Genomic DNA, 22,983 nt, shown 5'->3' with positions numbered 1-22,983 from the left:
AGTCTATTGAGTTGTTCCTCCCTTATTTGCTGTGGCAACAACCCGTCCAGTCAAAGCGCGGATTGCGTGAGCTGATGGGAGTTATTCTGGACTTAATTCGCCGCTAATTGAGCGCACATTATGTGTGCGCTTTTCTTCTGCGCTCCTGCAGAAACCCTGTTCTGACTTCTACTAAAGACACAGTGGGCGCCTGTGCCTTAATTGCACGAATACACGCGCAGTTAATAATCGTCGGCTTGTTTAAATACAGTCTCAAGCGGCGCAGTGAGTCTGCCCACATGTCGGTGCGCGCGACTCTCTCCAGCGGTGTCCTGTGTCCAACCTGCGGGCTTTCACAGCGGAACATCCAGCCGGGTGTCGTCCTGCTCGGTTAAATGTGTTGGGAAGGGCCGTTCAGCCCCCTCAGCCCCCTCAGCGCTCCCATTGGCTCCATCCGCAGTAACGTCTCCTTTATGCCTCCTCCGGTTTGGCGAAGGCAAAGTGTGGCTGCGCAAGAAACGTGGCAGCAAAACAAATACTCTGCTCGAGGCGTTCCTCTCTTCGCACACTAGTCGGTTGTTTTGTTTGTTAGCGCGACTATAAGTCACAGTCGAAGACAAGAAGGGGTTTAAAAAGTAGCGCTGTGAGAAAGAGAAGAAGTGACGAGCAGAGAAACCAACTCCAGGACTTGTGGAAACTCAAACGTCACTCCTCTCCCGGAGCGCGCGGTCAGCATGGTATGTCCACAACACAGACAAGTTCTGCTTTTACCTGTAAAGTCCGCGTGCTCTTATTGTTATCTAACTGTCTGTATTGCTGTACTGACTTTCCCTTTCCCCCCCTGTTGTGACTAGTATGACTTTCCCTACCTAACTCCTTTGTTACTTAACCCTTGTGTTGCCTTCGGGTCATTTTGACCCGATTCAATATTTAACCCTCCTGTCGCCTTCGGGTCAATTTGACCCGATTCAATATTTAATGTCGGTGTTCTTTCGGGAGTCAACAAACAAACATAAAGTACCTCACACTTAAACTTGGAAAACAATATTAATTCTAATAATTTTCTGGAGATTTTAATAGCTGGGATCATATTGACCTCAAGGGTAAAATATGTTAGTAAATATAAAGGTAACAGGAGGGTTAAACATTGAATCGGGTCATATTGACCCGAAGGCGACAGGAGGGTGAAACATTGAATCGGGTCAAATTGACCCAAAGGCAACACAAGGGTTAACAGTCATGAATAGGCTTTGAGGCTCACTGTACATAATCTCTGCCATGCAGCTGATCTTCTGTATGCTCGCTCACATGCTGATGTCTTCCGCCACATATATGTTTAAAAAACCTCCAACAACTGTCAAAGCTATACTTTTTTAAATATGTATTTATTTATTTCATGTCTGTTGAGTCCATTCCCTCTGAGGTTGTGACATTAACAACACTCCTACACCTTGAGCAAATGTGGATGTAAACAACCTAAAATTAGAGCTGTCAGGCAACACTTTAACCTCCACGTCATTGTTTCATTTGAACTCAAATGTGACAACAGGGTTGTGCAACTGTCCACAAACCGACTGACTACAGTGGAGTCAGTATGTAACTCAAAATATGATTTAATAACTTGCATATACAGATTATCCGAGTATCCATTAGCAGTGAAGAGAGGGACGTTTGTGAGTGGTTCCATGAATGACAGCTACTCAGATTGTGCAATAGGATGGTGTGTGTGTGCGCGCTGGGGCTGGGGTATCATATGTGTATTTACCTGTGGAGGGTGTTGGCACTTTTCTTTTGGACAATGCATACTGAGATAGATTCTTGATGTAAACCAGGTTGAGGCAGGTCGGGAAAGTGACTAAATAAACGTTGTTTTGACGAACATGTTGGTGCTAGTGGATTATAGCTGACAATATAGTGCAGCTCCTTGGTGCAGTTGTGCCACAGCTGTGATTTATTTATATAAAAAACAATGTCAATAGGACCCCAGACAAACTTCTGTTTTATTTCTCTTGAGTATTACACAGCTAGAATAATAAGTACTTTACCAACAAGAAGTTTCTTTCTGCTAAACATGCAGAAGGATGGAGTCATACTTTGAACAACTGCAGATTAAAGTCACTAAGATGTTTTGGTTACACACTTTTCTGGTCTTATGTGCAAGTGGAACTCTCCTCTTCCATTTCTGAATCATGAAACATGTCCAGTAAAACTATTCTATCGTAAGTTAGATAACACAAACTGCCAGACTAGATTAAGTCTACATTTGACTCCAGTGCTCTATACCTTACAAAGTAGCAGTTTCAATAAATTCAGACCTTCTATTGCATTATTATTATTGCATTATGTCTTACGGATGTTGCTATTCGTTTTGTGGGTCACTCTGTGTACTTTGAGCAGTTTTTAGAAAAATCTTGACTTGACTGACTTTAGTTATTTAGAGTCTATCTGATGAAATGAATGTGTACTCAAAAAACAGCAGCATGTCAGCATTTGGTTTCTGTGTAAATACAGGGATCGTGGATGACATGGGGTTGGGGTTAACATTCTGGGAATCGAAAGAATAATTTATACTGTGGGTAAAAAAAAAAATTGTTATCCATTTAAATATGATGGAGTACATTCTGGACAACATGTACTGAAAGGGATTTTAACTAAGATTTACGAAAGACGGTTGAATAAATTAATGTAATATGTTTTGACACCAATGTATATATTTACACAAAGTGCTTTAAAAAAAATCCTAACCCATTTCTATAACTATGAGAACAAAAACAAGTGTGTCTTAGAGATAAGCGAGGCGTGTCTTTGTGCGTTTACTTCAATGAAGACAGAAGTGTGGTTTCCATCTGTATGCAGAGATAAACCGCCGGCTATAGACTCAGCTCAAATGAACAACCACTCTGTGTGTGCTGAGCGAGCTATATGGGGCAATGTAATCATTTAAGGTCAGCCAAGTATAGAAAAAGAGAAAAATGTATTTCGCAGAAGACTGTATCCAAGTCACAGAACTGAAGAAGAAGGACGGACGTTTTCTTCTCTACGGCGTTTGAAGATGTTTGAAAAGTTAAAAGTTTCTGAAGAAGTGGAAAAATATACGAGAAATACCTCAGCCTCTCACTTTCGAACACATTACCGTCGTGTGCACAAGACAACCTGATGCATGCTTACTGTGTTGCTTTTGGACCAGTTTGAAGGTGCACTGCAACATCCAAATGTGTAAATCTCAGTTAGAGTTGAACTGAATTGATGCAAACTTAGATTTTAAGGTAATTTTCTCTTTTTCAGTCACTTTTGAAGGGCATTTAGTTTTTATTTGAAAGAACAACAACACTAAGGTTACTCACACATCTGATAGCCAGACTGTATCAGTTCGTAACATACTATAATACTGGATCGGATTCAGGTTTCCTTGTTCAATGACTATTCAAGGTTAGCTAAATCTGGAGATAACAAGGGCTGCAACTAGCAATTGTGTTTCTCAATTATTGTAAAATAGTTTAATTGACTAAGTCTTTAAATATGAAAACATATCTTTCAACATCTTGCTATGCCTGATTAAATGTTGGTTTATTTCAATTCAATTCAATTCAGTTTATTTGTATAGCCCAATTTCACAAATTACAAATTTGTCTCGGAGTGCTTTACAATCTGTACACATAGACATCCCTGCCCCAAAACCTCACATCGGACCAGGAAAAACTCCCAAATAACCCTTCAGGGGGGAAAAAAAGGGAAGAAACCTTCAGGAGAGCAACAGAGGAGGATCCCTCTCCAGGATGGACAGATGCAATAGATGTAATGTGTACAGAAGGACAGATTAGAGTTAAAATACATTCAATGAATATGACAGAGTGTATGAATAGTTCATAGTAGGCATATTCCACGATGGAGACCTCCACGATCCATCAGGCAGATGGCGGTAGAGAGGAGTGGGCGGAGTCTCAGCAGTGGGCGGAGTCTCAACAGGACAGTGGCGTAGTCAGGATCAGGAATTCCACGACCCAGACCTCGATGATCCATCAGCAGATAGGATCTATGCCGTCTCATAGGGTCCGATGACCCCATGAGACGTGAAGTCAAAAGGACTCCGGGGAGAAAGCAGAGTTAGTAACGTATGATGGAGAGATGAAAATTCATCCTTAAGGAGAGAGAAAAGAGGAGATAGGTACTCAGTGCATCCTAAAACGTCCCCCGGCAGCTATAAGCCTATAGCAGCATATCAAGGGGCTGGACCAGGTGAACCTGATTCAGCCCTAACTATAAGCTCTGTCAAAGAGGAAAGTCTTAAGTCGACTCTTAAACGAGGTGACTGTCTGCCTCCCGGACTGAAGGTGGAAGCTGGTTCCATAGAAGAGGAGCTTGATAACTAAAGGCTCTGGCTCCCATTCTACTTTTTAAGACTCTAGGAACTACAAGTAGTCCCGCATTTAGTGAGCGTAGCTCTCTAGTGGGGCAATATGGTACTACAAGCTCCTTAAGATATGATGGTGCATCACCAATCAAGGCTTTGTAGGTTAAGAGAAGAATTTTAAAAGTGATTCTTGATTTTATGGGTAGCCAGTGCAGAGCAGCTAGTGCAGGAGTGATGTGATCTCTTTTCTTAGTTTCAGTGAGAACACGAGCTGCAGCATTCTGGATCAACTGGAGGGACCTAAGAGATTTATTAGAGCAGCCTGCTAATAAGGAGTTGCAGTAATCCAGTCTCGAAGTAACGAACGCGTGAACCAATTTTTCTGCATCTTTTTGAGACAAGATGTGCCTGATTTTGAAATATTACGTAGATGAAAGAATGCAGTCCTTGAGATTTGCTTTACGTGGGAGTTAAAGGACAAGTCCCGATCAAAGATAACGCCAAGATTCTTTACAGTGGTGTTGGATGCCAGGGCAATGCCGTCTACAGAAACCACATCACCAGATAATTGATCTCTGAGGTGCTCAGGGCCGATTAAAATTACTTCGGTTTTGTCTGAGTTTAACATCAAGAAGTTGCAGGTCATCCATGTTTTTATGTCTTTAAGACATGCTTGAATTTTACCGAGTTGGTTGCTCTCCTCTTGTTTTATCGATAGTGTGCTGCCCTCAGTATATGTGCTGTTATACACCTCGGCAGTTAGACGAACTCCTTCCTGACATCATGACTCTGAAGACCCTTGTCCGTTGTCCACAGGTTTATTGACATAGGAAAGTGTAAAACTAAAACACACAAAGAGCATAATGAATACAATGACTCGATGTGCATAAAACTTCTCAAAACTAAACAGTCACGAAAATAATCATCTGCAATCATGAGTAACAACAACACAAATCAATACGTACCAACGATGCTATCAAAAGGTACAAGATGTATGCAGATTCCACTGGATTACAAGACTAATGAAGACAGCGTCTCTGAGCCATGCTCTTGTTTACTTCCTGATTACAAGCTACCGGAAGTTACGGGACATTTCCTGTTTTCAAAATAAAACGTATTAACATGCTGGCTTAACAATTGTAACAAAACACTCCCCGCCTGGCGTGAATACACGCCACTCAATAGATCCTAGACAGTTCTCTTCACTGGGCCTCTGGGGGGAGAAGAAGCACCATCTCAGAAACAGGCCTAAGAAAAAGTTTAGTCACTCCTGTTCGTGTGACCTTGATCTCGACCTTTCGCACCTTCCCGTCTTCGCTGGGGAAGGTCTGCGTTACCAGTCCAAGTGGCCATTCATTTCTTGGTACTTGGCTATCCTTGAGGAGAACAACACTTCCTGGGTTGATGTTCGGCTGAGTGGACTGCCACTTCTTGCGTGCCTGTAGTGTCGGGAGGAATTGCTTTCGCCATCTGTCCCAGAAGGTGTTGGACAGGTGTTGGACCTGCCGCCACTGGTGTTTGTAGAGGTCTGAAACTCCAAACTCTCCAGTAGGAGCAGAAAGGACATTCACTTTTTGAGTGAGAAGAGCAGCTGGAGTAAGTATAAATGAGTCATCAACGTCAGTTGTCACTGGAACAAGAGGCCTGCCATTTATAATGGCTGTCACTTCTGCCATGAAAGTCACTAGCACCTCATGAGTAAGTTTGTCCTTCAGACGAAGGAACATGGAGTCCAAGATTCTCCTTGCAAGACCAATCATTCTTTCCCATGCACCGCCAAAATGGGAAGCGTGCGGAGGGTTAAAGGTCCAAGAGCAACCTTGGCCTGACAGGTAAGTCTTTATCGTTGTGTCGTCAATGTTTGAAGGTATCTTCAACTGCTTGCAAGCACCAACAAAGTTGGTGCCACGGTCTGAGCGGATGTGTTTGACAGGACCGCGCACAGCAAGAAAGCGCCTTAGCGCGTTGATGAAGCTGGATGTGTCAAGGGATTCTATGACTTCAATATGAACCGCTCATACACGTGAAGATCACGGCCCATCGTTTACTGTGGGAATGGCCTCCTCTTGTTCTACGTGAAGAGACATTCCAAGGGCCGAACACATCAAGCCCGACATTCGTAAAAGGCGGTTCCGTCGAGAGACGATCCGCTGGAAGACTGGCCATCTTTTGAATTGTAAGTGGGGCTCTAAGCCTTCTGCAGGTTACACACTGATGGATGATGCTGCTCACTTTTCTTTTGCCACCAACTATCCAAAAGCCAGCTGTACGAACAGCCCCTTCTGTAAAGAGACGGCCTTGGTGATAGATTTGTTCGTGGTGATGCTTGATGAGTAAGGTTGCAACCTGATGTTTACCAGGAATAATCACCGGAGTCTTTTCACTCTGATCAAGGTTTGCATTGTAGAGGCGGCCTCCGACTCTCAGAAGGCAGTGTGTGTCAATGAAAGGATCCAGATTTTTGAGAGGACTACTTTTAGGGATCTGCTCATGTTTTGGATACATTTGATCTCTTGACTGTAGACTTCCTCCTGTACTGCTTTAATGATGATGTGCGACGCTTGATCAGACTCCTCAACAGTGTATCCTGTTTTGCAATGATGCCAGCCCTTACAAGGGCTGTTCTTCAAGGTCATGTTGAAAAGACGGGCTATGTGTATGAGACGAATAATGGCCCGAGTTAGAGACTTCCAGGATGAGAACTTTGCGAATCGTTGAGAACCAAGCTGCTTGGATGTTGTTGTAGTACTCAAAGTGGACACCAGAGGGCGAATGTCTGGGTCTGAACCCGGGTCGACAAGCTCGTAGGTGCTCTCTGCAGCACTTGTCTCCGGTGTGTACAGAGATTTGGGTCCACTCAGCCAGTTTGTGTCGTTCAAATGGCCTGCAGCAACAGAACGTGTAGCGTGGTCTGCAGGGTTCTGTTCTGTTGACACGTAGCGCCATTGATCTGGGTGAGAGGATCTTCGGATACGTAATACCCGGTTACTTACATATACATAAAAGCGCCTGATTTCATTAGAAATGTAGCCAAGGACTACCTTGCTGTCTGAGTGGAAGATTGTAGCATCGAGCTGAAGGTCTAGTTCTGACGAGATTAAGTCTGCTAACTCCGCTCCAAGCACTGCTGCGCAAAGTTCCAGTCTCGGAATTGTTTGTTCCGGACGAGGGGTCAGCTTGGCTTTGCCCATTACAAATCCCACATGGTTGTTTCCAGCAGAGTCAGTTACTTTTAGATATGCCACAGCGGCGATAGCTTTCGTGGATGCGTCAGAAAAGACGCACAATTCCCGTCTGACAGCTGCTGTGGGTGAAGTTGTAGTGTAGGCTCTGGGAATAGAAAGCTGGGACAGATCTTTCAAAGATGATCTCCAAGATGTCCATGCTTCCTCCATTTCTTGGGGTAAAGGTGAGTCCCAGTCGCCGTTCTCAGTTGTGAGTTCTCTCAGAATAGCCTTGCCTTGTATTGTGACCGGCGCTGCAAACCCTAGAGGATCGTAGAGGCTGTTGATTGTGGACAAGACACCCCGTCGAGTGTAGGGTTTTATCTCATCAGAGACGCTGAAGTGGAAGCAGTCGGCCTGGAGGTCCCAATTGATTCCAAGACTACGCTGCATTGGCAGCGCATCTGCATTGAGGTCCAAGTCTTTAAGGTCTTTTGCACGATCTTGGCTGGGAAGGCCTCCATGACCTCCTTGTTGTTTGCTGCGATTTTGTGCAGCCTTAAGTTTGATTTGGAGAGAACATTCTGTGTCTTTTTCAGCAGGTTGACGGCAGCTTCGACTGTGGGCAGAGACTTCAACCCGTCGTCGACATAGAAGTTGCGCATCACAAACGTTGGACGTCAGGGTCGATGTGGAGCTCACTACCCTGAACAGACTGGTGCAGTCCATGAATCGCTATTGCGGGGGAAGGACTATTTCCAAAGACGTGGACCGTCATTCGATACTCCACAATGTCTTTGGAGGGGTCGTTATCTTGGAACCATAGAAAACGTAGGAAGTTCCTATCGTCTTCCCTTACTGAAAAACAATAGAACATCTGTTCTATGTCCGTTGTAAAGGCAATTGCTTCCTTTCTAAAGCGTATCAGTACACCGAGCAGTGTGTTGTTCAGATCAGGCCCGGTCAACAGCACGTCGTTGAGCGACACACCGTTGTACTGGGCGCTGGAATCGAAGACCACTCGTATTTGGTTTGGTTTTCTTGGATGGTACACACCAAATATTGGCAAGTACCACTGTTCTTCATCCTCACTGCAGGGAGGGGCTAGCTCAGCGTGACCATTCTTGAACATCTTTTCCATGAAAATGAGAAAGTGGTCTCTCATTTCAGGCTTCCTATCAAAGTTGCGCCTGAGCGACTTGAGACGGTTTAAAGCTTGTGGCCTGTTATTGGGGAGCCGTTGACGTAGGCATTTAAAAGGTAATGGAGCTACCCAACTGTTGTTTGCATCTTTTCTTAGCCCTTCTTCCATTATTTTCATGAAGGAGATGTCCTGGATAGATGGAGCCATGTTGTCGTCATCTTTGGTCTGCTTGAATATGTTATATCCTAGGCTATCAACTTCACAGTTTGATATCTCCTCAGGATGTGTTTGGAGGTGGTTTGTGACCTGGGTGTCACTGTATTTTTCTTTTACATTGAACACGTTAGGACACGGGTCAAAGAGTGTAGGGCGTCCCCGTTCCGTGGTGTTCGTGAAGAAGGTGCTGACTGTCTGTGGTTTGTGAACGCGGCCTAAACATACATTACCCACGATGACCCATCCCAGATCCAACTTCTGAGCATAAGGTAGGTTGTGTGGGCCATTGACCTGTTTGCGGACTTTATGGACTCTGATAATATCCCGACCTAAGAGAAGCATAATTGGGGCCTGTGGGTCGATATCTGGGATGAGGTGTGCAACTGACTTTAGGTGCGTGTGATGAAAAGCTGCATTGGGAGTTGGAATCTCATCTCTGTTATTTGGAATGTCATCACATTCTATGAGGCTGGGTAGTGGGATGCTGACGGTCCTATCCAAAGATTCCACAATGTAACCACTGGCTCTTCTTCCTGTCGCCTTTATTCCAGCACACGTTTTCAATGAGTAAGGAGCACTTGGACTTTGGTCATTGAAGACTTCGAAGAACTGTGAACGAACTAGTGATCTGTTGCTCTGTTCGTCCAGAATCACGTACATCTTCACTGCTTTGTCAGCGTGACCGGCTGGATACACTTTCACAAGGGATACTTTAGAGCAGGATCGGTCCGTCACGTCTCCGCCACAGACATCTGTACATTTGCTGGTGACATGGGGTTGTGGAGAGCTATCCTGCTCCCCGCCATGCTCTGGAGGCAAGTCCGTGCCTTCAACCCAGGGTGCAGGTCCAGGGTGAAGCGCTGTGTGGTGTCTTTCACTTTTACATTCATAACATCGAACATTCAATGTGCAGTTCCTTGCAATGTGTGATGATGAAGCACATCATTTGAAACAGATGTTATTCTCTTTTAAGAATGTCTTTCGGTCTTCGATATGCTTTTCTCTGAATGTACGGCATTTGCGTAGAGGGTGAGGTTTTTTATGGATTGGACACAGTTTGTCACATTCATCGAATTTCGTTGGAGGCTCTCTAGAATCAGAGATGGCTTTTGGGAATATCTCTGTTTTGTTAACATAGACTTCTCGCTGTCTGTTTGGCTTCCAAGCTGTTTTTTCTGTCTTGGGAGACATGTCTGAGTGAGAGACAAAGCTGAAACTTGGGTCATTTTTGACACTAGCTTCATTGCTAACAAAGTTCTGAAGCAGGCAAATGGGGATATGAAACGTGCTATTGTCGCTTCTAGGATGCCCCAACTGTTGCCCACTTTTCCTGCTGATTGAAGGTGAGCTTCTGTACAATTGGGTTGACGCCTCTCGCTGTATCAAGGAAAGAGAGGCCGGGTAGATCTCCTTCAGCTTTGGCTGACTCTAGTTCCATTAAAAGATCACTCAGCTTTGTTAGTTTAGAATAATCTCGGTTTGTTATTTTTGGAAAGGCGTCGATACGTTTGAACAAAGCATCTTCTATAACTTCTGCGGAGCCGTAAGATTGTTCAAGTCTGTCCCATATCATAGCCAAACCCGCTGCTGGACGATTGATGTGTATCGCTCTTATGTGCTCGACGTGTTCTGCTGACTCTTTGCCGAGCCACTTAAACAGGAGATCCATTTCATCGCTTGGTGTCAGGTCTAAACCTTTGATTGCGTTCTGAAAAGAACGTTTCCAGGCTCTGTAGTTCTGAGGTTTGTCATTGAAATGAAGTAGGCCTGTTGCCACAAGCTCACGACGAGCAAAGTATCTCACGAAGTCGCTTATGTTGGAATTGACATTATTGGTGTTTGAAAATGTGGCATAGGATTTAAGGGCAGGATGACCTTTGCCGTTTTGAGGTCCAAGACTCTGCTCAGGTGTGGCATTATGGTTGTCAAACCGCACATTGCGTTTCTTATCGACATTTTCATCTTCATAGATGTAAGGCTGCTGTGAGGTGAGGCGAGTTGGTTGAAAAGCTGCTTTGTCGCTATGCGTATGATGGGAAGCTATATTGGCTTGGGTTGGATGGAATGAGTTGGCTTCAGATTTGATAGATGCAGCTGGAGTTTCGTAGTTAGCGCTTGGGCCTCTTTCTGTTACAACACCATCATCAAACAGCTGAGCTTCTGTGTTTTGTGATTTGGCTTGGTCAATCACATATTGTTCTGTGCGTTGTGCAGCTTCCAAAGGACTGGAGTCCAAATTTAACATGCAATGTCTTTCGCTATTTGCATCTACCGCAGCTTCAAGGACTTCAGCCTCAGCTACGGCTGCGGCTGTCTCTTTCTTGTAATTGAGCATTTCTATTGAGGCTTCTAGCTTAGCTTTTCCTAGCTTTAGGTTCATTTCCTCTTCGGCGTAGGACATGCGTGCTTTTGCTGCCTCTGCTCTTGCTCTTGCCTTTGCTGCAGCAGACCCCATTGATGATGCACGTGAGTGTGAAGCGGAACATGTAGCGCGGGACTGCGTCTTTAATGAACTTGCTTTCTCGGCCATGGCGTTGTCTGGTGACGTACCTCTGTTTAGAAACCGCTGTGATGGTCATCCACTGGCTGCGTGTGATGACGTTGTTCGTAGCGTCTGTCAGCTGGCTGCGTTATCTTGCCCGCTAGAAAGCCGTTGTTTTACTGTGCTGCCCTCAGTATATGTGCTGTTATACACCTCGGCAGTTAGACGAACTCCTTCCTGACATCATGACTCTGAAGACCCTTGTCCGTTGTCCACAGGTTTATTGACATAGGAAAGTGTAAAACTAAAACACACAAAGAGCATAATGAATACAATGACTCGATGTGCATAAAACTTCTCAACACTAAACAGTCACGAAAATAATCATCTGCAATCATGAGTAACAACAACACAAATCAATACGTACCAACGATGCTATCAAAAGGTACAAGATGTATGCAGATTCCACTGGATTACAAGACTAATGAAGACAGCGTCTCTGAGCCATGCTCTTGTTTACTTCCTGATTACAAGCTACCGGAAGTTACGGGACATTTCCTGTTTTCAAAATAAAACGTATTAACATGCTGGCTTAACAATTGTAACAAAACAGATAGATATAGTTGAGTATCATCTGCATAACAATGAAAGTTTATGGAGTGTTTCCTGATAATATTGCCCAAAGGAAGCATGTATAAGGTAAATAAAATTGGTCCAAGCACAGAACCTTGTGGAACTCCGTGATTAACGTTGGTGGTTATCGAGGCGTTATCATTTACAAATACAAATTGTGATCGATCTGATAAATAAGATTTAAACCAAATTAGTGCCGTGCCTGAAATGCCAATCAACTGCTCCAGTCTCTGTAACAGGATGTCATGGTCAATGGTGTCGAATGCAGCACTAAGGTCTAACAAGACCAGGACAGAGAGGAGTCCTTTATCTGCTGCCATTAAGAGGTCATTTGTAATTTTCACCAGTGCTGTCTCGGTGCTGTGGTGTTTTCTAAATCCTGATTGAAATTTCTCAAATAAACTATTATGATGTAGAAAGTCGCACAACTGATTTGCAACAACTTTCTCAAGGATCTTGGAGAGGAAGGGGAGGTTAGAGATCGGTCTGTAGTTAGCCAACACCTCTGGATCCAGAGTGGGCTTCTTCAAGAGAGGTTTAATAACAGCCACTTTGAAGGAGTGTGGTACGTGGCCTGTTAGCAGAGACACATTGATAATATCTAATAGAGAGCTGCCAATTAAAGGCAAAACGTCTTTAAGCAGCCTCGTCGGGATGGAGTCCAGGAGACAGGTAGACGTGTTCAAAGTAGAAACCGTTAAAGATAATTGGTCACGGTTGATGGGAGAAAAGCCCTCCAAATATACACCAGGGCATACAGCGGTTTCCAAGGCCATTCCACTTGAGGACAGATTGGCACTGGTTAAGGGCAAGAGATTATTAATCTTGTCCCTAATAGTTAAAATATTTTCATTAAAGAAGTTCATGAAGTCATTACCACTGAGGTCTATAGGAATACTCGGCTCCACAGAGCTGTGACTCTCTGTCAGCCTGGCTACAGTGCTGAAGAGAAACCTGGGGTTGTTCTTATTTTTCTCTATTACTGACGAGTAATAGGCTGCTCTGGCATTACGGAGGGCCTTCTTATAAGTTTTAAGACTATCTCGCCAAACTAAGCGGGATTCTTCTTTCAAGCTTTCGTGACGTTTGCTTTAGTTTGCGGGTCTGAGGGTTATACCAGGGAGCAAACCTCCTCTTCCTCACTGTCTTCTTCTTCAGAGGGGCTATCGAGTCCAGTGTCATTCTCAGAGAGCCTGTGGCACTGTCAACAAGATGATCAATCTGGGACGGACTAAAGTTAGACCAGGAGTCCTCTGTTATATTGAGACGTGTTATCGAATCAAATGCAGAAGGAATCGCTTCTTTAAATTTAGCTACAGCACTGTCAGTTAGACATCTGGTGTAGAAACTTTCGACTAACGGAGTACACTCCGGTAGTATAAATTCAAAAGTTATGAGGTTGTGGTCTGACAGAAGAGGATTCTGTGGGAAGACGTTCAAATGCTCAATGTCAACGCCATAAGTAAGAACAAGATCAAGCGTGTGGCCAAAGCTGTGAGTGGGTTTCTGTACTCTCTGACAGAAGCCAATCGAGTCCAACAATGAGATGAATGCAGCACCTAGGCAATCATTATCAACATCCACATGGATATTAAAATCTCCAACAATAATAACTTTATCGGTTTTAAGGACCAAACTTGATATAAATTCTGAGAATTCAGATATAAACTCTGAATATGGACCTGGTGGCCGGTACAGAATCACAAATAAAATTGGCTGTAGTGTTTTCCAGGTTGGATGTGAAAGACTAAGAACAAGGCTTTCAAATGAGGTGTAGTGTAATTTAGGTTTAGAATTAATTAATAGGCTCGATTCAAAGATGGCTGCTACTCCACCTCCTCGACCGGTGCCTCGAGGAATGTGAGTATTAATATGACTTGGAGGAGTCGATTCATTTAGGCAGACATATTCTTCATGGCTCAGCCAGGTTTCAGTTAGACAACATAAATCAATGTTTATGGGCTCAATACATACTGTGTATGATTACTTTATTTCTAAAATTGCAGCAGATACATTTCCCCAACTGCTGATTTATTTCTCGATCGCCGTGTCACCATGACAACAAAAGCCTGTTTTAACCTTTTTCATTAAAATGGTCCTCAAAATGTTGTCAAAAAAAGTCTCATATCCTTCTCATAGCAAGTCTCCTGCCTTGTTACCAACTCTACCCACCACATGGTGCACCCATACCATTCAGCACCACCCACAGTATGAACCAATGTCATCCTAACACCTCCCCCTTAATTTCCCCACCCACTCCCAACCACACAACCCCGAAGACTCTCCCTCCTTCGCCCAGAGAGATATGCTGGGTGGCTGCTGCTCTTCCCACCTCTCTATTTGTGTGTGCACACATATTTGTGTCACTCTCCCGCAGTTTTCTGTGCATGTGTGTTTGAGTGTTTATAAAATCACCTGACGGAACTGCCTGTCCATGTGTGACCAGCCACATACCGTTCTGGGTCACCCCCTGTGAGTTTCCATTCTCACCAGCTGACAGCCGTGGAACAGCTGGGTCATGTTCTAAAACGCCTCAGGCTATTTTGAATCTTGCTCACTCATAAGTCAGCTGGTGAGAGTGTGGAGTTCAAGTACGGTCTGACGTTCTTCTGCTTAGTTGTCTTCTGGGTCTTTTTCTATCCAATCACCTTTTTTAATTTGGATGATTAATCACTAAAAAAAGAAAATGTAGTGGACAACCCAGAACAATCTATTCATTTTGGAAATGTTGCCTAAAGATGCACTCTTGGACAACTTAAACATATACCAGCTACCAAACAACATATTATATGTTATTGTTATTCTTAAGATATTAGTGATATTCTGAATTGGGAAAGTTACTATGGGAACACCCCGGCTGTGGCAAAGCTAGCCGTCATCAGTGAGGCTAAACATTGATTTAAAAACAGTAATTGGTAATTTAGTAGTTGCATAATTTCCTTTGATTCTCCCACTAACAATTATAACTACTACATAGAGAGATGATTACAGAATTTAAATACAATACAAAAAGTTGCAGCCATGAAGTTTCAAAAACTGGTTGTTGTTTTTGTGACTTGAGGTTTAGGTTTAAGTTTTATAAACCGCAGAGTAACAGACGAGATCTCATAGTCATTCTGTATTCTTCCCGCATATCATCCGTGTTTATTTATTAAATTGGAGTTCTGCATGAGTTGCATCACATTATATATGGCACGTCAAATTGAGAGACCACACACTCCACCTTTCATTCTTATATTATTCGTTGTTATATGACTGATGAATGATACGTGGGACTAGTGGGTATCTGCAGACATAGTAAAGGCACTCAAACATATTCAGTGTTGCATCTGGTGCCGAACGTAGATTCTCACCTTACATTATTCGTTTTATCAAGTGAGGGTCTCATTCATATCCTTTCTTCCTCTTTTCTTGGCATGATACATCATTTGTACGTGTGTTTGGACTGTCTCATGTCAAAACGCTAATCACGGATTATCAGTTACGTTTTCCATTCTCCGTCTTTGTTCATTTCTAGACGGAAAAACCTCCACTGGACAGTAACGAGGACCGAGCCTGGCTGAGTGAGGGTCAGTCTGTAACTCGGCTTACAACCGGGGACGGTGGCGATGGAGTTGAGACGTGCGTTGCCGACCGACCGGCATGGGACTCCAAGGTCCAGTATATGTTGGCACAGGTGGGGTTCAGCGTGGGCCTCGGCAACGTGTGGAGGTTCCCATACCTTTGCCACCAAAATGGAGGAGGTGAGAGGTGTGATTTTGAATGACTCATCACAGTAGCGGACGACTTTATGTTGCACTCGTTGGTATTTGTGATGCATTCGACAAACAAAATATCGAATGACACGTTAAAGAAATGCCTTCATGTATTAACATATTCCTTTCCTCCTCCTAGGGGCCTTCATGCTGCTGTATGTTTTTCTTTTAGTCATTGTGGGGGTTCCACTGTTTTTCATGGAGCTGGCAGCTGGACAAAGCATTCGCCAAGGCAGCATCGGTGTATGGAAGCACATCTCCCCAAAGCTGGCAGGGATCGGTTACTCCAGCTGCATTGTGAGAGAGGATTTCTTATTTTTGTTCTCTTAACATCGTTTTGTTCTGGGTTTGTGATCGCACTGTACGAATGAAAAGTTATTCTTTGGTTAATTTGTTAGTGGGGTTAATTAAAAGCCCAAATGGGCCTAACATAGTCTCTATTCTCTTTCCTGACAAGCAAGAAAAAAACTAATTTGTATATGTTGTATCTATGACAATAACCTCTGTAAATATAATATTTAAATTTTTAACAAATACATTTGCAACGATATTACTCATAGATCAAGATTATTTCAGCCATGGATCTAACTTTCATGTTTGGGTTTAAAGATCGGGCCATAACCAATATTTTAGATCTGAGCCCCAGAATGAAAAGTTTCATAAGCATGCATGTCTTCCTCCGCTAGTCTCATGTAGCAGTACTCTCTCATTTATCACCTCAACAACTTTGCTCTCATTACTAGCCACCGTGTATGTATTAAAGGACGCTGATGACCTCATGCTGTAATGTGAGAGAAGCGGTGCGCTGTATTGCTGGCGGCTTGTTGCGTAACACTTTCCCATTCAGACGAAACATGGCGATAAGCGAGTGGGCAACAACGTTCTACGCACACACAAGTGTACTTCATGTACTTCTGTGTGCTACGTGTTTTTTTCTTACTGATTTCTTTAGCAAAAAGCCTTATTTAACTTTTAGTCCCAGTCAATATCAGAGTGACAATTCATTACAGCTCGGCTCTAAACACAAGTGTCAACCGTTTATTATCTCTTTTGGGTGACGCGTGCATTACATAAAAAAATTAATCCTATTTTAGGTTTGCTGTTCTCCTTTTGGAAAACATTCAATTGACCTCGGAATAACTTTTCCCAGACTGCACACAATAGAGGTCAGCACATACTCTAGCCAATATTGCAAAGGCCTTGCTATGTAAATATTAAAAATACCTTAAGTAAATCATTCATGAACCCTTTCTTCCCCTCTAGGTCTGTTTTTACGTGGCTCTTTACTACAATGTTATCATTGCATGGAGCCTGTTCTACTTGGGTAATTCCTTTCAGTATCCTCTGCCATGGGAGCACTGTCCCATTGATGTGACCACCAATAACACAGGTACTGACAGAACTGAGGTGTTAATCCAAAAGGTGTCACGTCCTGTCGATGCCAGCCGGGTCTACAACGTTGTCTGTTCTCTATCGGCAGTGAAAGAATGTGCAGGTTCCTCCCCAACGTCGTATTTCTGGTTTCGGAAAGCTCTCAACATCACCAATTCTATCACAGAATCGGGAGAGTTTAACCCCATCATGACGGGCTGTTTATTGGCGGCTTGGGCAATTGTGTCCTTGGCTATGATCAAGGGCATTAAGTCTTCTGCAAAGGTAAGTTAAATATTCTTCTCTTTTTCACACAGCCCCAAGGGCTTTCCCACGAGATAAACTTCCAATACCTACTCACATTATGTGTGTGTCACAGTTAAAGGACTAAGGTGATATTTGGGGGGATCTGGCAAAGGATTAGACGAGAAGATACAAACCAATATTGTGTGTTTGGTAATAAAAGGCAATTGCTTGCAGCCCGTTAGCTTATTTTAGCACACAGACAAGATTAGTGAAATAGTGTGTTAGTGTTATTGCTGAAAGGCAGATCGTATTTCCTCCGGATGCGGCCAGGCTAGCCTTAATACTCTAAAAATATAGGATCTTTGTCTTTTCATCTAACTCTCTGTCAAACGCCATGAAGGATATTTCCTTGAATGTCAAACCATTCCTTTAAACATGCTCTGGCACAGAAATCATCTTGCGTTTATATTTCCAACTCTCAGGTGATGTACTTTTCCTCAGTCTTCCCCTATGTGGTGCTCATTATTTTCCTCATCAGAGGGTTGATGCTGGACGGTGCGATGGAAGGAATCACCTTCTTGTTTTATCCTAAAGTAAGCCCACATTTCACCTTCTTTTTGATTATCATCATGTGTTGATTTGAACATTTTCTAATGTACAGTAAATTAAGTGTTTTGAGATTTTCTTCAACTGTTGTCTTAATAAGACTTTGTTTTGGAATCATTTTTAGCTGGAAATCTGGGGTAGTGTGCAGGTGTGGCGCCAGGCTGCTACACAAGTGTTTTTTGCCCTCGGTCTTGGCTATGGCTCCGTTATCGCATATTCCTCCTACAATCCAGTCCACAACAACTGCCACAGGGACGCGCTGATGGTCTCCGGCATCAACTTCATGACGTCTGTGCTGGCCTCGCTGGTGGTTTTCGTTGTGCTGGGTTTCCGTGCCAAGAACATTGCGCTGCGCTGCGTGGCTAAGTACGGATGTCTCTCTGTCTCTCTGTCTGTCTGTTAACTTCCCTCAGTTTGCACTCATTAATGTCAACTACAATATTTATAATGCTGCTGAAATAACAAATAAGCCCCAACGTTCTCTCGAAGACCAGACTAAATAATATATAATATATTAAATTGCTATCCAATGTAGGCACCGTTGCAGTGGATTGTTAAATGTAGGAAATTAATTACTCAGCTGGTTGAAAAAAGTATTGAAGGCAAACACTTCCGTGCATTGACAATTGATGAATTACTAAAGTAAAGGTGGAATGCTAAGCAGTATTTCCTGGTAATTAAACATATTCTTGATAAATATTCTGATATTTATTTATATTTGATCCTTTTACTGTAACCTCTTCCAGAAATCTCGGTCTTCTGAGCCTGTGGTCGTCCTTTGAATCCAACCAGCACGTGGATGGCGTTGGATGGCCTTGGATCAACATGACAGATCCAAGCTCTGTGTCTCTAGACGAATACAGAGAGTGGTTCAGTCTCCACGGCGCAACGGTGGGTCCTAACCTCACGGACTGCAGCCTGGAAAAGGAGATGAATAAGGTATACCTGAGATATCATTTTAATTATCTTTCTTTATAAGCTATGCAACACGTGTCATGCTTCACAAAACCAGAAAATACCATCAGGAGACTTTTTAATGGCGATAAATAAAACTCAGAAAACAATTTAAAAAGCAGGTATCAAAGCATGAAGTTAAACTAGTTAGCAAAGACAAATCATATTAACATTTCAAAGAAGGGTTGGTAATTTGTTTTAAAATAAGAAATGAAGGACTTTTTATGTTAACTAGATCTGATGTGGTGGAGGTAATGCGAGTCTTCAAAAGCTGAAGCATGTTCACCCTCGAGGCATTTATTTACACACTGGGGGCGCGGTGAAAATCTGAATTTTAAGGAGAGGTTTATCCATGTACCATGAAAAGTTTTTAAACGGCTACCTTTTCAAGAACACATCTTTAGAGAGAGAGCGAGAAGGATCACCACAGGATGCTTTAAGGTGCAACCTGGCTCACTTTATTCAAACTAAGGGGAACATTTAAATAATAATAGTAAGACGGTGTGGTACCGAAGTTCCCAGGACCCCGGAGGAATCTGTGAGGTACTATAGAATATCCAGCTGGCCCGAGGAAGAAAACATAGGACACAGTATCTCGTTGGTCTCTTGGTGAGATGGGAGCAAGCTGTGATAGAGGAGTGTAAGGATAAACTAAAGACACAGAGGCTGGGGTTCGAAGAGTTATCTTATATAATAGTGTTTATTTTACCCCCCTTCAGCAGACTACTACAGCAGTGCTTCTTGTAGAAAGCTATCAGATTATTACTACAAATAGGGGTCATAACACTGATTGCATAAGATTGGGTAATGTACTTGCTGAGGGAGGCTGCTGGAAATACCAATCCTTACTCAAGTATTTAGTCTTCTCTTGGATGTGCATGCTATCAGAATACGGGTTTGTACTCTTCAGTCAACATTTATGAAATGAATGTTCAGTATAACTCTACCTTTTCTATCTTCCCTCTGTATGTGTGCAGGGTGTTGAAGGGACAGGCCTGGCATTCATAGCGTTCACTGAGGTGATGGCCCATTTCCCTGCCAGCCCCTTCTGGTCCACACTGTTTTTCCTAATGTTGCTCAACCTGGGCCTCAGCACCATGTTTGGGACCATGCAGGGAATCCTCACACCTCTCATGGACAATTTCAGCTTCTTGGGCCGCCACCGGACCCTGCTCACCGGTAATGCACTCAACACGAGTTCTCACGATGCTCCGTTATCGTAGGCACAATTGAAAATGACTCTTCTCCAGGCGCATTTGGTCCGATTGAAGGTTTTAGACAATTCATATGTAAATATTCCACTTTAGGCCAGATATGTAAATGACTGACTATGTATAGGCCCGCCAGAATTGTTTTCCTTTTGTCTTAAAAAAAAAAAGTCAGACATTTCTTGCCTCCAAAGACTACAATTGTCTGCATGCAGTTATACGGTGTCATTAACACTGTCTGCCTTCCTTTTTGTTTTTTAGTGTCCAGCTGTGTTTTGGGGTTCTTAATAGGACTTTTGTTCACTCAGCGCTCAGGCAACTATTTTGTGACCATGTTTGACGACTACTCTGCAACTCTACCATTAGTCATTGTTGTAATCTTTGAAACCATTAGTGTGGCGTGGGTTTACGGAACAGATCGGTAAGAGACCACACATTATTCCTCGTCTGTTAGTCCTTAGTTTGAAAAGATGCATCCCCTGTAAATGTGTTCTGTCCCTGCAGCTTCCTGGATGACATTGAAGTCATGCTCAAATGGCGCCCTCCAGTGGTGTACAAATATCTTTGGAAGTATGTCTGTTTGTTGTCGATGATTGGTCTTCTGGCTGCCAGTTTGTTGCGTATGGTCTTCAAAAGGCCCACATACACCGCCTGGAATCAAGAAACGGTAAGACACCGAGCAGCGGCTGTGTGTCCTGCACCAAACAGTTTAATACACAAAGTCCTCCGTTACAGTTTACAATATATGTGACATACTCACCAAGATGTATATATTTGATCTCCTCACTTCACTCAATAACTGCAAAAACAAATACCAATTTTTTTCAAGCTGTTGAAGCAACTTATTCTGTACTAATTGTATTAATAATGTGTTTTAATGTTGTGATTATGTAATTATTTTGATTTATATCTTTAAATATACGTCTTATCCTCATTAGACATATTGTGGCAGGCAGGGGAGCCTTGGCAGAGGCGGGCGAAAGGAGAGACAGGACCCAGGGGGGACTGGCGACCTGTACTGATATTTATTATATATTGTATATATTATATATATGTGTTGTAATGTATGTTAACGCATTATGATTAAATTTAAGGATTATGATTATAGTTTTATTAAATTATTTATTTAATTTTTTTGCGCTTGAAACCGCCTGTTGTTTTGGCTCCAGCTCCGCCCAGTCGTGCAGCGTGTCGTTCGTGTCGTCACGTTGTCTCTCCGATCTCTGTCTCCTCGCCCGCAAGAGGATGCCGCCGGCGGCGTCGTCTTCGGCACGAAAAAAAAAAAAAAACATCCCCCCCCCCCCAACAAACAACTCTTCGGAGCTCTTCTTTGTCTTGAGAAATGTGTGTATATATATAATTAATTAATCATGATTAATCCACAGAAACCTGTGATTAACCTGATTAAAAATTCTAATAATTTCACAGCCCTAATATATATACATGTTCATATTTATATTTATTGATATTCTAATAACAGCTAAAAGATACTGCTACCTGGAGGAATAATGTAATCTTACTTTGTAATTATTTCGTGGTCATAACAATTAGTTTGGTGTTTTTGACGGTTAACTCTTGAGCAGTTTTGTTTCTCTGACGCGCTCCGCCTCTTCCTCTCTTTAGGCCTCTGAGATGACTCTTGAGTACCCTGGTTGGGCTCTTGCTATGATTGTCATGCTGATAATCTTTGCCAGTTTGCCCGTGCCTATTGGCTACATCTATACCACACTGAAAAACCACAAGACCTCTGACAGTCAATCCGAGGAGCGAAGCGGCCAAGAGATGCACCGTGAGTTGTACACCAAGTGCAGCTCCGCTGAGCAGCTGGATTTCCACCACATAATCCCCACTGAGGAAGACGAGACTCAACCCCGGACTGCTTTCCTGCCGATGGGCAACGAACACTACCGGCTACTGTCCCAGCAGGAGGAGGAAGATGATGATGAACAAGATACAAGGGTTTGAGCATAGCTGTGTGAGGATGTAATGTTTACATGTTGAACTTCAGAGTGCATAAGTAAGAACCCGCAAGAGAGATTGCAAAGGGGAGGGAGGTCAGTCATAAACTTCTTCATATTCATATAAGAGTTGTGGTTTTGCACTCATTTATCATATTCAGTAAGGTCAACATTGTTGGCAAGCCAAAGTATTTTTTAAAGATACATTATCGAACGAATCAAAAGACTTTTAGATGATGTCTCCAGTTATGAAAATATAACTCCTTTTATTCATGTTTTGAACCACTCCCATTGTTCAGACAATACAAGCACTCACCGATATGTCAAAAAGGAACAAGCTGCTATATCTGATGAAACAAATCATTTATTGTAGGTTTTAGAGGAGGAAAGTGACAAGCCGTTGTCTTTGGTTTCTGCCGGCCTCGTTTCATATGTTTGCCGGTGAATTGACGAAGACAGCACTGGACAAAAATAGGCTTTATGAGTATTTTTAGCTAAATGCCAAGTATGAATTTGCATGAAAACATTCTACTTGAGCAACTGTGGTGCTTGTGCGCGAGAATGAATGAATGAATGTGTGTTTGAACCTTTACTTTACATTTCTGATGGTAATCAGTGTGGATGTAAAATCACAGATGTTAATATGTCATTAAAATTACTTTATTTTACATTATATTTGTATTATTATTATGAGCAATGTTTTTAAATGTCTACGTGCTCAGAGTAGCATAATTGTACTGTCCTAGATGAGGACTTTAAATAAACCTCTAGATGGCAGCAACCTGATTGGATGGTGATTTATGATGATGATTTTATGATTTCTACATCAGCAGTGAATCCTGAAGTTATTTACAGCTTCTAAGGGTCAAAGATCATTTTGATTAAGATGATGATTATAACTTGTGATTATTTTTCT

At 42.8% G+C, this 22,983-nt stretch overlaps 1 protein-coding gene across 1 annotated transcript; it reads left to right on the top strand.

Moving 5' to 3' along the window:
• Positions 1-257: 257 nt before the first annotated feature.
• slc6a16a (solute carrier family 6 member 16a) lies at positions 258-22,853 on the top strand. The gene is made up of 12 exons (XM_056406433.1): positions 258-716; positions 15,487-15,712; positions 15,864-16,021; positions 16,988-17,114; positions 17,205-17,380; positions 17,824-17,934; positions 18,072-18,313; positions 18,694-18,886; positions 19,879-20,080; positions 20,371-20,530; positions 20,614-20,776; positions 21,733-22,853. Exons 1-12 carry the CDS (start codon positions 714-716, stop codon positions 22,072-22,074), a joined length of 2,103 nt encoding a protein of 700 aa, XP_056262408.1. The 5' UTR covers positions 258-713; the 3' UTR covers positions 22,075-22,853.
• Positions 22,854-22,983: the final 130 nt, after the last annotated feature.

The sequence above is a fragment of the Pseudoliparis swirei genome, chromosome 23 (genome assembly GCF_029220125.1).
Source record: "Pseudoliparis swirei isolate HS2019 ecotype Mariana Trench chromosome 23, NWPU_hadal_v1, whole genome shotgun sequence".
NCBI classification, from domain to species: Eukaryota; Metazoa; Chordata; class Actinopteri; order Perciformes; family Liparidae; genus Pseudoliparis; species Pseudoliparis swirei.
Note: the sequence above shows the minus strand (reverse complement) of the source record. Positions and strands in the feature narration are given on the sequence as shown.